The sequence below is a fragment of the Coloeus monedula genome, assembly GCF_965178545.1.
Source record: "Coloeus monedula genome assembly, chromosome: 2".
NCBI classification, from domain to species: Eukaryota; Metazoa; Chordata; class Aves; order Passeriformes; family Corvidae; genus Coloeus; species Coloeus monedula.
The window spans coordinates 74,786,339-74,800,388 of record NC_138782.1 but is presented as its reverse complement, the minus strand read 5'-3'; the positions used below and the strand labels follow the sequence as shown (position 1 = coordinate 74,800,388).

Here is a 14,050-nt window from a genome sequence, read left to right as displayed (position 1 = left end):
CATTGAAATCTGGTATTCTGGAAGATTATTAGGAAACTAAAGATACTTGCATATTAAAAAAAGTATGAAGATGGGGATTTTAAAAGAGACTCTCTTAGTGATATCTCTCCCATAAGATACTGTAAGAATGTTCTCACAAAAAAGTCTTTGCTTAAGGCAGTTTCTCCTCCCTCTTGTTCTTCAACTAGACTCCAAAAAAATTCTTCCCAGTAATTAACACAATTAAAGGCACAATGATGAAAGCTAACTTTAAAAAAAAAAAAAAAAAGAGAGAGAAAAAAAGGTGTAATGGCTGAACTCTTTACCCTACTTTATTTTGTGAATGTATCTTTTACTGTAACTTAAGACACTACAAAATAAATTGCAGCTTGGCTACAATACTCACACATGGGAAAACACAATTTAGGTTTGTTATTCCCTCTTTCTCATAAATCAGTCCTGGGCTCATTTTAAACACATGCCAAATATGACCTAAATGTATCACATCTTCAACAAGTAATCATACACGAGAAGAGGAAAATAAGCATTGGTTCAACCCCCGCAGCCCACAAGCCAATGATTAGGTTACCTTCTTGTAATTGTATCCAGTTCTATACATACATGAGAAATAGTTTAAGCAAAGGGAATATGTACTGAGATCAGGATATGAAATTAACACCAATAAACCTGGCTCTGTATTTTGTCCATTTTCTACAAAATTTCATGTATACAGTTATCAGTGCCTCGTTTGGTTTTACATTAAATTTCTGTGGCCCTCAACATCACAAAGCAATGTATTTCAATGGGTCCTAATCTTTCTCTTCCACAGCAGACAGGAAAATATGTTTCTGGTGATATCTTCTAACTGTCCAAGCTGATCCCTGAAATGCTGGACACAAACCAGAAATCAAAAGCAAAACAGCAGACTTGTTCAATGGAGAAGCATACAACAGCCTATTAGAGAATTATGCAGCAAATATCATCCCTCTCCACTGTTAACATAGTAAAACCTCCTCAGGGAGCAGCTTAACTCACCTGTAACTTAATCTAAAATTTAAAGATTTAAAGCCTAAAGTAATTAATTAAAATAATTGAGATCTCTTGTGAAAGAATAATTCATCATTCACAGGGGAGGGAAGAATTTGAAATTCTTCACATCAACAAACGATGACGTTTTTGAGGTAATCTAATGCAAAATTCAATTTTTAAATAAAATTACATCAGGTATGGAAACACAATAGGCTACCCACGCCATAACAAGCCTGCAGGCTTCTGCCTTTTGTGTCTCAGTAGCAAAAATAAATATATATTCAATGGTTTTTGAATTCATAAAAATCATAAAAGGGAAATTTAAAGCTAAAAGAGAGATAGCTCGCTCTTCCTTTAACTCTGTCTAGAGCTAGACTAGCTCTGAAATGTTTCTTTAGCACTCAAATGAGGAAAGGGGTTTCCATTCTTGATATAGAAGTGTAGAAACATCTCCAAATTACTCATAATAAAGCTGAGATTAAACATATATAAAGTTTGAGCATCTCGTGTCTTTAACAATACACATTTGAAATTGTAAAACAGATAAAACTTGCACATCATCACTCCCTGAAGTGGGTTTTTTTTGGTTGTTTGGGGTTTTTTTAAACCATACAACTGGTTTATACCATACAACTCTCCCAGATATTAGCAACACCATTCACAGGTTTCACATTTACATTACACTCCATAGCATTGCAACATTAATTCTGTGTAGATTCAAAGTAGTAATTTGTCTTCAAACTTCTTCAACGTATTTTCTTGTTTTCCTAATGCTTACATTTATAAGAAGGGTTATATTTGTTTGTCTCTAGATTGAACACGTGGGGAACAAATCTTGAAAGTGAAGACTTTATACAACATCAGAGACTTTTGCTTTTGAATGCCTTTGGAAAAAAAAAAGATTGAAAATTGTTTCATGAGGATTAGTGACAGTAGTTGGTAAGCGTTTCAGTTATTCATGAGCTTAAACAGATTTTCTTCACTATGTCAGGACAATGGTTCTTCCTCTCAGTAACACTCACTGCTATGGTTCCTTGTCTACCACTCCACTTACTATAGCCAGCAAAAATCAGGACAAAGGCTTAAATGGCAGATTTCCTAAGGCAAACCGGTGTGTACATGTTCCCAAACTGCTCAGTAAATAAGACTTGTTTACACAGAGCTCCATCACATGAGAACATGAAAACAGCTTTCAATATTTAATACCTACATGCACACAAGGTAATCTAAAGCAGTGGTACCACCCAAGGACAATATATTAATCCAGACTTGATATTTCTAGGAAGTAAGTCACTAGCAATTACAACAGAAGAAGGAAAGAGAAGGAAACAATTATAGTCATGAAGACACCTCAACTCCTAGTTCCAATGCATGTTTACATCTTAGCAGCTACCTGAAAAAGTTTTTTTTCTAAATTAACTATTAGGAAGATGGTATATATGAAAGAACACTGGGGACTGAGGATGAGACATGTTAAATTAGAAATCAAAGCCCTCAAATGAAAACATATTCAAAGGAGCTAACTACAAGCACTAATCTCATAAAGCAGAACATCTGTGCAAGCAGAGCAAGACAGCCCATCCCATTTCTGGGTCCAGCTTTGAATGTGACACAGAACTATGTTGCCAAGCACTTGCATTCACAGAGTTATGGACATACAGTGTGATTGTGAGCTGCTTCCTTACAAAAGATCCCACAGTCTCAGCTCTCCAGTAGAGAATAAGCCTGACTCAGCCTCAGGGAGCAGCTCCTCCGGGCTTGGATCACCATGCACATGCAAGGAAGAGGAGGGATGAGGGATGCACATACTCCCATTGTGAATCTCACTGTAGCTCTGGGAAGCATCAGAACATCCTGCTGCAGAATGGCATCCACCAACAATGCTATGCTTGCATTAATTAAAAAAAAAAACCCCAACCTCTTGAAGGTTCATTCATAATTTTCAGCTACTAGAATTTTATCGTTCCCTGACAAGCTCTGGAAAAAGACTCAGAGATTCAAGGGAACTCTTAAAGTCTTAAAAGAAGAAAAGCAATCAAGGAGGTCAATATTCAGTTGGTGCTTTATTTGAAAATAAATTCAAACCAGGAAAAATTAACTTCAGCTCTCTCAAACTGTCACAGGAATGAGATGACAAAAAAAAAAGTATAACCTCACACATCCCCTCAAGCAAACACTGTGTGTTAGGACATAAACTCCAGCCCTGTTCCCCCACAAAAATCCACAGGCAGAAATGAGATCCCAAGTGATTCACAAACAAACAAATAAGGCCATGTTTCTGTTGCTATAACATAACACACAGTACTTTTTTTTCCTCTGATGTAATTTTTATAACATTATTTTGGAATCTGACTATTTTAAAACTTGGTTGCTATGACACGTTATAGTCATTACACAGATTCATTTCCTACTTCCCAACTGGCAAGACTACTTGTTTCAGTTTTATGAAGTTATATTATGGACAAAAGACACATAAAATATACTGTAAATTCTAATAGTAGAAACTCCTTTAATGCCTTCCATTCCTTGAATAAATGTGAATTGGAAGGAGGGCTTCCACCCACAATTACACTAAAGGTCTCCATACTACCAGCTTTCTCAAGTTTTCTGAGCCTTATTTCTGAAAATGGTCTTTTCACATTATTACTCCTACTGAGAGATGACATCCAATTTCTTGCAGAGTCTGTCAATGACTCCCAAACTTACAAATAATCAGACAGCAACAAGTTCTTCCAGTGGACAATAAAACATGGAATACAAATCCTCCCTGGTATTTCTGGTTTTAACAACTGGGGATGAAGAACAGATGATGAATTGACCTCTGGGCCCATTAATACTTCAGCTTTGTTTCCATGAGGCAACACAGATTTGGGGAAGACTTGTTTTTCCTGTAGATTAATTTTTAATTACTGAAATATAGTCATACCAGGCAGATCACATTCAGAAGTCAACTTCTAAAAGAAAACCAAATATGAACTTCATAATGTAGCATCAACATCACCAAAATCCTTTTAAAATATGCACACAATATATTTTAGTCTTCACAAACCACATTAAATAGAAAGCATTTGGGAATCAAGAGACTGGAAGGTTACTGGGGTAAAAGCTTTAACCCTGTATAAGAAGCATAAAGTAAAATGCCCTGATATATCACAGGAACCTTTAGTTCCTAGCCGATGAAAATATATGAATTTCCATAATAGAAAAACGCAGTAACTCTTGTCATATTCACTCTCAAAGTTCAACACTAATTTAACAGGAAAACAATGGATCTTTAGGAAAAAAAATACCCACTAACAAACGTATGCTAGCACAGCCATTTTTCAAATGCGCAAAAGAAGCAATTTTTCCACTTGTGGCTTTGCTTGTGTATTTGGCCAAAAATTTTCATTTAGCTCTTAACAAGTTGAACTTTCCGTTAAGTCTGATTAAAAGCAGTCTTACCAAATCAGCTAGTCATGGTGCTTCTGCTACCAGCTAATCATTCAGATGATGACCAACCACAAAGAGTGTTGGCATGGGCGACTCACCCTCAAATTGCCTTAACCAGGACTATGCACTTACAGGATGGCTCTGCACAAGCACAGCCTGCTACAAACCCAGTCCTACTTTATGACCAAAATACAGAATCTTTCTTTCCATTTTTTTTAAGGTGCAATAGATAAGCTATTTCAAGAAGCAATGACAACATATAGATGTATCGACCCTTTGATTATGATTATTTCATGGAGTGTTCTGAACAGGCAGTTAATGAAAAAGATAGCTGTCATATCATGAACTTTGCACCATGAGTGGGAAGATCTAGAAAAGAAATAATGGAAGCTGTTAGGGAGAATGATTTTTTTTTTTAAAGAGTTCAGATTCTATAAAATTAATTAATTGTGCATATTTAGGGGCAGCTATCAAGTCAATCAACTCACGCTTATAGGATCATTTAACCAACAAATAATCAAAAATAATTTCCACTTGATCTTGAAGACAGCTCCTTCTAAAGGCAGTACTTTTTGAAACAAACTGGGGAATGAAGGCTAAAGTGTTTGCTTGTTCATATTTCTAACTAGAAAAATAAACCTGAACCAGTGGTGCCAAGCTGTATGAGTTCCTTCCCTAGCTGGGAAAAAGGAGGGGAACAAAACAAATTAGATGTAACAAAGTAGAAACTTTCATTTTATTAAGAAACAGAGGATTATCTTTAGGACTTCCTTTGTTTTTCCCCAAAATGGAAGAGCTGCCATAGAATAGAACCAACCAGTGCTATTTTGAAGAAATGAATTGGGGGAATGAGAAAGGAAATAGGAACAACCACCACTTGTAATTTACATGGAAAAGAAATGAGAAAGATGAATGCAAAAGCTGGAGCTCCTGATGTTTCTTTAGGAATAGCTGAGGATTGAAGATGACGGTGGCTTACCTGAAGAACCACCAGCAGGCTGAAAAGGTCCCAGAGTTTCTCAGTTAAATAAAGTATTGAGGCAAATTTCTAAGCTTTATCTATCATTATAAGTAAAATCTACGTAGTTCACAGCATGTGTTTGATAAAAGCTCACATATATAATGAGTCTCAACAGTTTTCCTATGTGATCAGTTTTTCTTTCCTTATATGAAATTCTTTCATACAGCAATAGAGAAGAAAAAAAAAATCAAGCTAAAGTGATTGTCAATGTCAGACAATTGGCAGGGACAATTCAAGGACAGCAAAGTAGCTGCTACAGATTTTAAACTTATTTTTTGTATTAGATCTGATTTTTAAATTCATAGCGTTCCTTTATAGTCTGTCAGGTTTGTCTCTAGCAGGAGTTCCTTTAGGGCAAGCACTGCAGACAGTCTGCCTACCCTGAGGGAAACGAAGACACTCAGATGTGGGGTAAAGGAAAGATATTAATAATTTAAGACAGTGGTCTGCCACCCCTAGGACAAAGCAATAGTGTAAGTATGGAAACATCTAACTCCCGAGCTTACATTTGTCCTCCCTGAACTTGTATTTTCCTCCATAGATTTACAAAGTGCTGCAGAGGATACAGTGTTACCCATGGTTTTTGGAGGAGCTCTGAAAATGCTCATGGTTAATGATACCTCCTGCCACTGCCAGGACCTCCAAAGCAAGGAGAGAATCAACTCAGAGACAGCATCAACAACAGCAGGGAAGAACACTATTTGTAAGCTACAAAATACAGACCACAAAAAGAGAAAAAGACCTGGGTAAAGTACTTTTTCCCTTATTCCTGTAAGGTAAAGGGGTTAACTTAACATTGCCAAATAGAAGATTCACTGAGTGAAAACCACTTCCAGTAACCCAAATATTAATTTTGATTACTCTTTGACATTGGTTCTCATTTTCATTTTATAGAAAGGCATATTTGGAAATTCTCTCCAGTGTTACAGAAGGAATTATTTTGAAACTATTTCCACTTATTCAGTACTCTTTTCCTGTGTTGAGAAAACATTGACCTAACAGTCATTCACTAGTACATTAAACTTGGTATTCAATATTCACATGCATTATAAATCAATTGTACTTGAAGGCAGGAAAGAACAGATGTGAACTTTAAAAATTACCTTCATTTTAGGCTACTGCATGCCCAAAGTAAAGCAAAGTTTTCTCTAGGTGTGGCACACTACATCCTTTCAAGGCTAATTGGCACTTGGATCTGGGCATTATACATTCAGTTTCTTTGTCCCTTGCTTGAGAACCCAAGCTTAAGAACTCCCACAGTCCTCCATTTAATCAGACAATTTCAAGTTGTGCTTGAAATTCTGCTGAAACCTTCAGACTCCCTATACAAAATACCAGAAATTATCAATATCATGATAGCATATTAGTTTTCACTGTAAATAATTCCATTAGAAAATCCCAAACAGAATCACCACCTACCAAGTACACTCTGTTTACAAAGACCATCCTACATGCTGAAATAATACATTCTTCATAAGCACAGAAACCTGGATTCAACATAGATATTTAAATGAGAATCACTGCAAAAAACCAACTATTCAAGTGCAAGAGAATTTAATTTGCAGTCTAGCTTTTGCACATTCATACTGCAGATTTTCTACTCAATCCTACTTTGCTTATGGTGGCAAAATATTCAGCAAAACTAAGTGTTGTAATGTACAATTAAACATCCTTCACATACATTTTGCCACACAAATACCATGAATGAATGATAAGAACTCAGCACCACTACAGCTGAAAACCCATCCTGACAATGGCTACCTTGACTTCCTGAGCTAGGATTTACTAATACAATGGGGGGGTGTGTGTGTGGATAGATAGATAGATAGACAGACAGACAGAAAACTGGCTAAAATGTTTTACCTTCCAGAATGAGATTATCACTGCCAAACCCAACAAAGTGTAATGTCTAAAAGAACTAAAAAAAGAAAGTTAAGATCCCTTAAACATGAACTGTGAACCTGAAGCCCGTGTACAAGTATTGATGCAACTCATCTACTGACAGCTCTTCAAAAGAGCAGCAGTAACTGATGGATATGAGAATTTAAGTATATGAGCGTAATATTTATTGTTGGTGGAGAAAACTAATAAAAAACATACACTAATCAAAGTTATTCAGAATGAAAAATGAAACACAACATTTGGAAGAGAGAACCAACAGCACATATCTATTCATCCCATTCTACCTGATCATGGCAGAAAGGAAGACTGTGACCTACAAAAATGGATTCTCTCTTCCTCCTAACTGTACAAGACAGTATTAAGTGGTGGCTGACTGAGAACCATACTGAAGGCCACAGGAACAAGGAATAATATGGAAGTAATCAGAAGGAAATTTCAGTCCATAAAAAGTCCATTAAACATGCAATGGTTTAATTTCTTTCTAGTCTTTTTACCTTCCAAAGTTAACTTCACCACAATAGCTCTTTGTGAGTTCTTTCAGCCAAAATACATAATAAACTGGTTTTGGTGTCTAAGAAAGATTTACTTGATGGTGAGTATGGTAACAGAAAACCCTAGGGAGTACCAACATTTCTAAATTATGTAACATGATTAAGGTTTTTCAAGTCTATCACAACTGACTGGGAGATATTCACAAAACCTAACTTAGCTAGGAGGGGCCAGCATTCCTGAAAGACAAACATTTCTTGATGGGGTGAGGCAAACCAAGAATTTAACTCTGGTCATTCAACCAACAGGAGCTCTCCTGAAAACACCTCTGTTTCCATCAGCTATACACAATGCTTTGGGAAATAGTCTTCCTGGACAAAGCCAGACTTCCTATAACCACCAGTATATTTTGCAAATAGTATCAAACATATCAAGCAGGTAAAATTTTTCTGCATTTCTAACATCACTGCTTACACTTTCTGCAGAAGTGCTCTGGATGCCAGCTGTGGCAGCCAGTGTTTCCAGGAAGTCAAACAGATTTCTGCAGTGAACACAGGAAATGCCACTGCTGCCATATCATAGCTAACTTCACAGGCATTCTGACCACAATCATAAAAATCACATCTCTCTACTGCAAAAATATTTTTTTACAAAGCATTATAGCAAGCTGAAAATAGAATGAAATTTAGTGAAAGCAAATGTGTTTTAACTTCTAATCTGGCAATTGCAGGAGAAGGACTTTATGACCCCATGCCCATTACAGATTAAGCAGCTTGGTAAAACTTAAAAGACTGTAGTAGAAGCTCAAAGATGGCCAGACCTTCTGCTTATCACTTTGAGTGTCCAGCTGCCTGCTGTTTTCAGCGAAAGGTACCTCATTAGCCACTGTCAAGTAAATAGACACTATCATTTTTCTGGCTCAGAAAATAAAAATTAATTACATTTGAAACAAGTTGCTAAAAAGCTATTCGTAGTCACTCACACCACCTTCAATTATAAAAAAAGGACAATTTTAAGGTCACCATTCTGTTAAGACAAAATATAAATTGGCAATAACAATTCCATCAACAACAGGCTGGAACAAATGCCTAGGTCTATGCTGAAATCAGACACCTGCATAGGAAGGTAGATGCATGCCACACCTGGAGTTACAAGATGTGTTACCAAAGTAAGCTATCTCAAGCTAATAAAGAAACAGAACTAAATATCAGGAAGCCAGTGTTATCAGACATTTTCAACAAAAAGTATATCATCTTGAAGGTGCTCTGGATCACATTTTTGGGCTTTAAAATGTCTAGAGATCTACACCAAGTGGGCTGCAACAGAACAAAACCTGGTCTAGCCAGTCTTTTTATTTCTGTAATAATCCAGGAAAACTGTAACCATGTCTACTTAAGCATTTATCACCAACAAACAATTCTGACAGAACTAAAATATAATCATTCCTCCCGCAGGCTAATGAGAGAATGGCTGGAACTAAATGGTACCTCATAATAATTTTACATGTATGAAGTGTTCCATTTCATTTAGTGATATTATAAAAGTGATGCATTGGCCATAACGTTTACTGTTTACAATCTGCAGCAAGCTATACCCTCCTCAAGGGAGATTAAGTAATCAAGAAAATGTTATTCACACTATGTATTTGAGAAAAATAGATCACTGTGCCAATTACAGACTCTTTCCTATACAAAGAGGGATGTCTGCTAGCCTAGAAAGGAGAAGGGAAAGAGAAAAGATAGATTTGTTTGCCTCTCAAGTGAAAGTCATGCACTGAAAAAAGTTTTGCTTTAGTCCAGCAAAGCCTGAAGAGAGAAAATCCAAGAAATGCTAGTTTTGAGTAGCTGCTGAAGACACTTCATTATAGCAAATCTTAAAGCTCTGAAAAACCATACAGTGACTCACAGGGCTACAAACAGAAAGATCCAGTAGTCAGATTGCAATTTTGTTTCCGGAGTATCCATTAGAGGCAAATTTTAATTTTAATGATAGCATTTCTTTAAAGCATTCTTTGTTAATATTGCTTATACACCATTTTCCACTGAAAGATCACAGTGATCAATACAGGCTGCAATGAATGAAGTGTAACATCTCCAGAAAACAGATGCTACATTATTCACTTCATAGATAAGTAAATGCAAGTATGAAAAATTAAGTGACTTGCTCTAGTCAGAGAGCCAAAAGCACAGCTGTGAATCTAATCCAGATACCCCAGTTTCCAGTGATCCATTAACCGCTAGACATTAGCCTTTCTAAAACGAAATGTAACCTTTTCCTCACATTTTGCCCTCCTTCTAATAAGTTGGGCAAAGCTAGTACAGGGGCTGCTCACTTCACATGGCTGACTTTTAAAAAACCAAAACCTTAGAAATAAAACAAAAATTAACAAAATATAAACTCGACTTTACCACATGGATTACAGAACTCCCAAATCCATCACTGCAGGGCTCAGTTACCCGTCTCTGCCCTCCCAAGAGGAGGGTCAGCAATAGCTCTCAGATTTAAAGCTGCTGGCCAGGCACAAGCTTGGTAGGAGGTATCAGGGTCACACATCATCCCAGAAGAACACCTGCTGCAGTCCTGATTCACAGCAGGCACTTACACCCAGGAGCTGCCAGTGCTGCATCCAAACAAGAGGAAGAAATGGATGGGATCATCAGAGAAACATATACTGGCCCAACAGCTGTTTCCCCACATGTCCTGTCTCGCACAGATACCTTTCAGCTGCCTTCTTCAAGGCTCTCAGCACAGGCATTGCATTGCATTGCAACAGCCTAGTGAGCCAAAGCTTGGCAAAATGTTAAAAACACTCATCAACACTACAGTTACACTGAAGGCTTTCAGTGTGGTGGCAATTATGTCCTATGCTGTCTCAGCTCAGAACCTATGCCATGCAGGTGAGCACTGGTAGAGAGCCCTCTGCTTTAAGAAACCCCTAATGGTCTCAGGAAGACTCCAAAAGCTGGCAAAGCCTTTAGGCAAGAAGGAAGGGTAGACACAAAACCACTGATGACAAAATGCCACCAGTCAAAGAAGCTTAAAGAAAATTGTTTAGAACTGACAGCTAGCAATCAATTTGATTGTCACCACTTATAATGTCAAAAATACATGAGTAGAAACTTGAGAAGCAGCACATGCAACTAATCAATTTTACAGCACATATTTTTCAGTTGTTTCCAAATACAAAAATCTCCTTAAATGTTGGAGTATTTCTCATATATATATAGCATTTACTCACTCAGAGTCTCAAAGATTAGAGTTGCAGATCAATCACTTAAGTATTTAAAAAAAAAAATCAAATAAAATATTTTAGATACCTATGCTTTACAACATTTGTCTGAACACACAACGGGAAACCTTTGTTACTTTTTAAGAATGAGTAATGAGACAGATTTTAAAATATTTTAAAAATTCCTAGTATTGAAAAATCACGACCTGTTTCCTAAATTGCTATGATAAATCAGGGCATAGATCTCAGACCCAAAACTAAAATCACTCACATTTATATTGAAACATACAACACTTAAATTTCAGAAATAAATTACCAAGATTATTGAGAAAGAACAAGGTCAAATTTCACCTTATTGCAAAATTACACCATAAAACAAGGTGAGTGAGGTACAATTTGTGCATTACTATGGGCGTACTAAAACTTGTCAGCAGGATATTAACTCTTTTTGTAATACAAAGGTCAAGGCCGTTGGAAATCCGTCTGCAACAAAGCCCTTGGAAAAAACAGTGAAACCAAATAAGAAGATCCAAAGCAAGGGCACAGGGTTTCAGTTTAACGTGAGTAAATACTTTTTATTTCCAGCACAGCACATCAGGTTAGTAGTGTACTCTGAAACACACACGAATTTTAAAAATGAATGTATTGAATTCCTGCTGAGCCTGGGCATGACTATATTCCTAGTGGTGTTCCACAAGCCACAGGCTTACAGAATTAAGCCTGAAGCAGCCCAGTCAAAATAATAAAAAACCCCAACAAATCCTTACATCACAGCTCCACCACAAAATTTCCAACCATGCCCCAAAATACTGCATTGAAATTTCATTCACAAACAAACCAGCAACTACCACACATGGAACAGGCACTCTAAAGTTCCACTTTAGCACTGCAGGTCTCTGTGACACTTCTATGCCTGCAGTGCAAATTTAAAAGCCCAAATACATTGTGCTTCACTCCTCCTATTCCCTTCATTCCATCAACTGACATGACAAAGACAGAAGGGCATTTTCTTCTCATCCCTCCTCTTTATCATATCACAACCTTCACTTATAAAAAGTTCAACAAAATCCCCTCCACCACCATTTTCTAAAGTCAGGTACTTTCCATTGTGATTAACAATTTCATTTGTTTCTTCCAGAAAAGTCTACTCAAGGCCAATGTCTAAATCCCGCCTTCCTGAAAATCATGTTTCTTTAAAAAAAGTTGTCTGTCCCCGGTACTCATTTTGTTCACTCAAGACAACCAGATTTAGAGACAGAGAGCTTGAAAAACAAATCTTGTTTTTATATCATTACAACACAAACGTGGATTTGCCAAGGACCACTACAGAACTACAATTTCCGTTCCTTAAAAGTAAAGCAGAACATCTGCTTTAAACAAATGCTCATTTTTGTCTTAACGCCTGTTAAAAAATACTGTGTATACTAAACTTGGATTCTATTAATGTTACTATAGCTGCAGTTATAGCAAACACAGTTCTATCAAACAAAACCCACCAAAACCCCCAAAACCAAACAAAAAACACAACCAAAACACTCAAATCCACAACCAAAAGTCCTTGGAAAATTGCACTTTTTTTTCCCCTTCATTTTGGTAAGCGTTTGGAGTTTTATTGTATAAAAAAACCCACTGCCAATCAGTTCTTGTTTTACAGTCAAAGAAAACCATGTTCAACAACCCCAATTTCTGCTTATTGGCAGGAATACAAGAGTTCCATTAGTTTGCCTTAAAAATGAGAGTGGATAAACAGCTTAGCAACCCTAAAATTCTCAACAATACACAAAAACTCGCAGCTCCCAGCTGGATACTCCCGAACACTTGGTAACAAAATACTTGGTTCAGAGCAGTGTCATTTAGAGCTTTTAAGCTGAGTAGTGTCCCTGCTTTTTTTCCTTGTTTTCTCTGCAATATAGTTCTTAATATTAAAAGAACACATAACTGTTAGCAAGGCAGCCGAACTTTTCAAGGGATTTTTTTATTCCCGCACCGGGAAGCGCCGCACGTGGCGTCACAACGAAACAACGTCCGAATGACAGCGGAGAAGCGCAGGGAAAACCTGTTGCGGCAAGGAAACGAGGATCCCGGAGCGGAGGCGAAACCTCCCGCCCCCGGGGCAGCCTTTCCCTGGGGACACCCCACTCCCGACGCGGCCGCGCGGCGACGCCGAGCACGGACAAAGCCCAAAACTTCCCAGGAGCTCTGCCAAGGTTCCCGAGGGCTGCCGGCGGCCCCAGCTCCGCCGTGCCCCGCCAGCTCCCACCGGCGCTTACCGGGCGGTGTCAAGCAGCGGGTGCTTGGTGCCCACCAGCTTGCGGACCTGCATGGCGATGTTGCTGAGCTCGTCGCTCAGCAGGCACCGCAGGCTCATGAAGGACGTCGGATAGCCCACGATCTTCTCGGCCTCCGACACCACCTGGCTCCAGGGCGGGCCGCCCGAGGACAGGCACCGGAGCCCGCCGGTGCCGCGGACCCCGCGCCGCAGCAGGGCGCCCCACATGCTGTTTCCCCGGGGACGCTGCGCTCTCCCACTACGAGCCCCAGCGGGGCTCCACGCGCCGAGCGGTCACGGGCGAAGCCCGCTACCGGAGGAGCGCCCCGACCGTGCCCCGGCCGGCCCTACCCGTGCCCCGCGTCACCCCGGCGGCGGCGGCGGCCGGAGCGGGCTCAGTGTGCCCTGGGGGCGGCCATCTTGGGCGTCGCAAAACACGCTGGGCCGTAAAGCGAGGCGGCGGGGCGGGGGCTGGAGACGGGCGGGGCGAGGCAGGGAGCGGCTCCCGCTGCCCTTCGCCCTCAGAGCGCGCCGGGGTAACCGGGCGCTGCTTTTCCCCCCCGCTCTGTGTGTGCCGCCTCCCAGAGCCGTGGTGGAGGGTCCTGCCCGGGCCGCTGGCTGGCTGGGGGTGCCCCACAGAGCGGGATGTGCTCTGCCTGCCCCGCGGGTTGCGTGCAGGGACCAGCGGGGAAGAGAGGTC

At 39.3% G+C, this 14,050-nt stretch overlaps 1 protein-coding gene across 1 annotated transcript in view; it reads right to left on the bottom strand.

Moving 5' to 3' along the window:
• Positions 1-13,774, bottom strand: part of PDSS2 (decaprenyl diphosphate synthase subunit 2) — a 118,576-nt gene extending 104,802 nt beyond the window's left edge. The window contains exon 1 of the mRNA XM_082277026.1: positions 13,352-13,774. Coding sequence (XP_082133152.1) covers positions 13,352-13,578 — 227 coding nt within the window. The 5' untranslated portion in view covers positions 13,579-13,774. The remainder of the gene's footprint in view (positions 1-13,351) is intronic.
• Between the last annotated feature and the right edge of the window lie 276 nt (positions 13,775-14,050).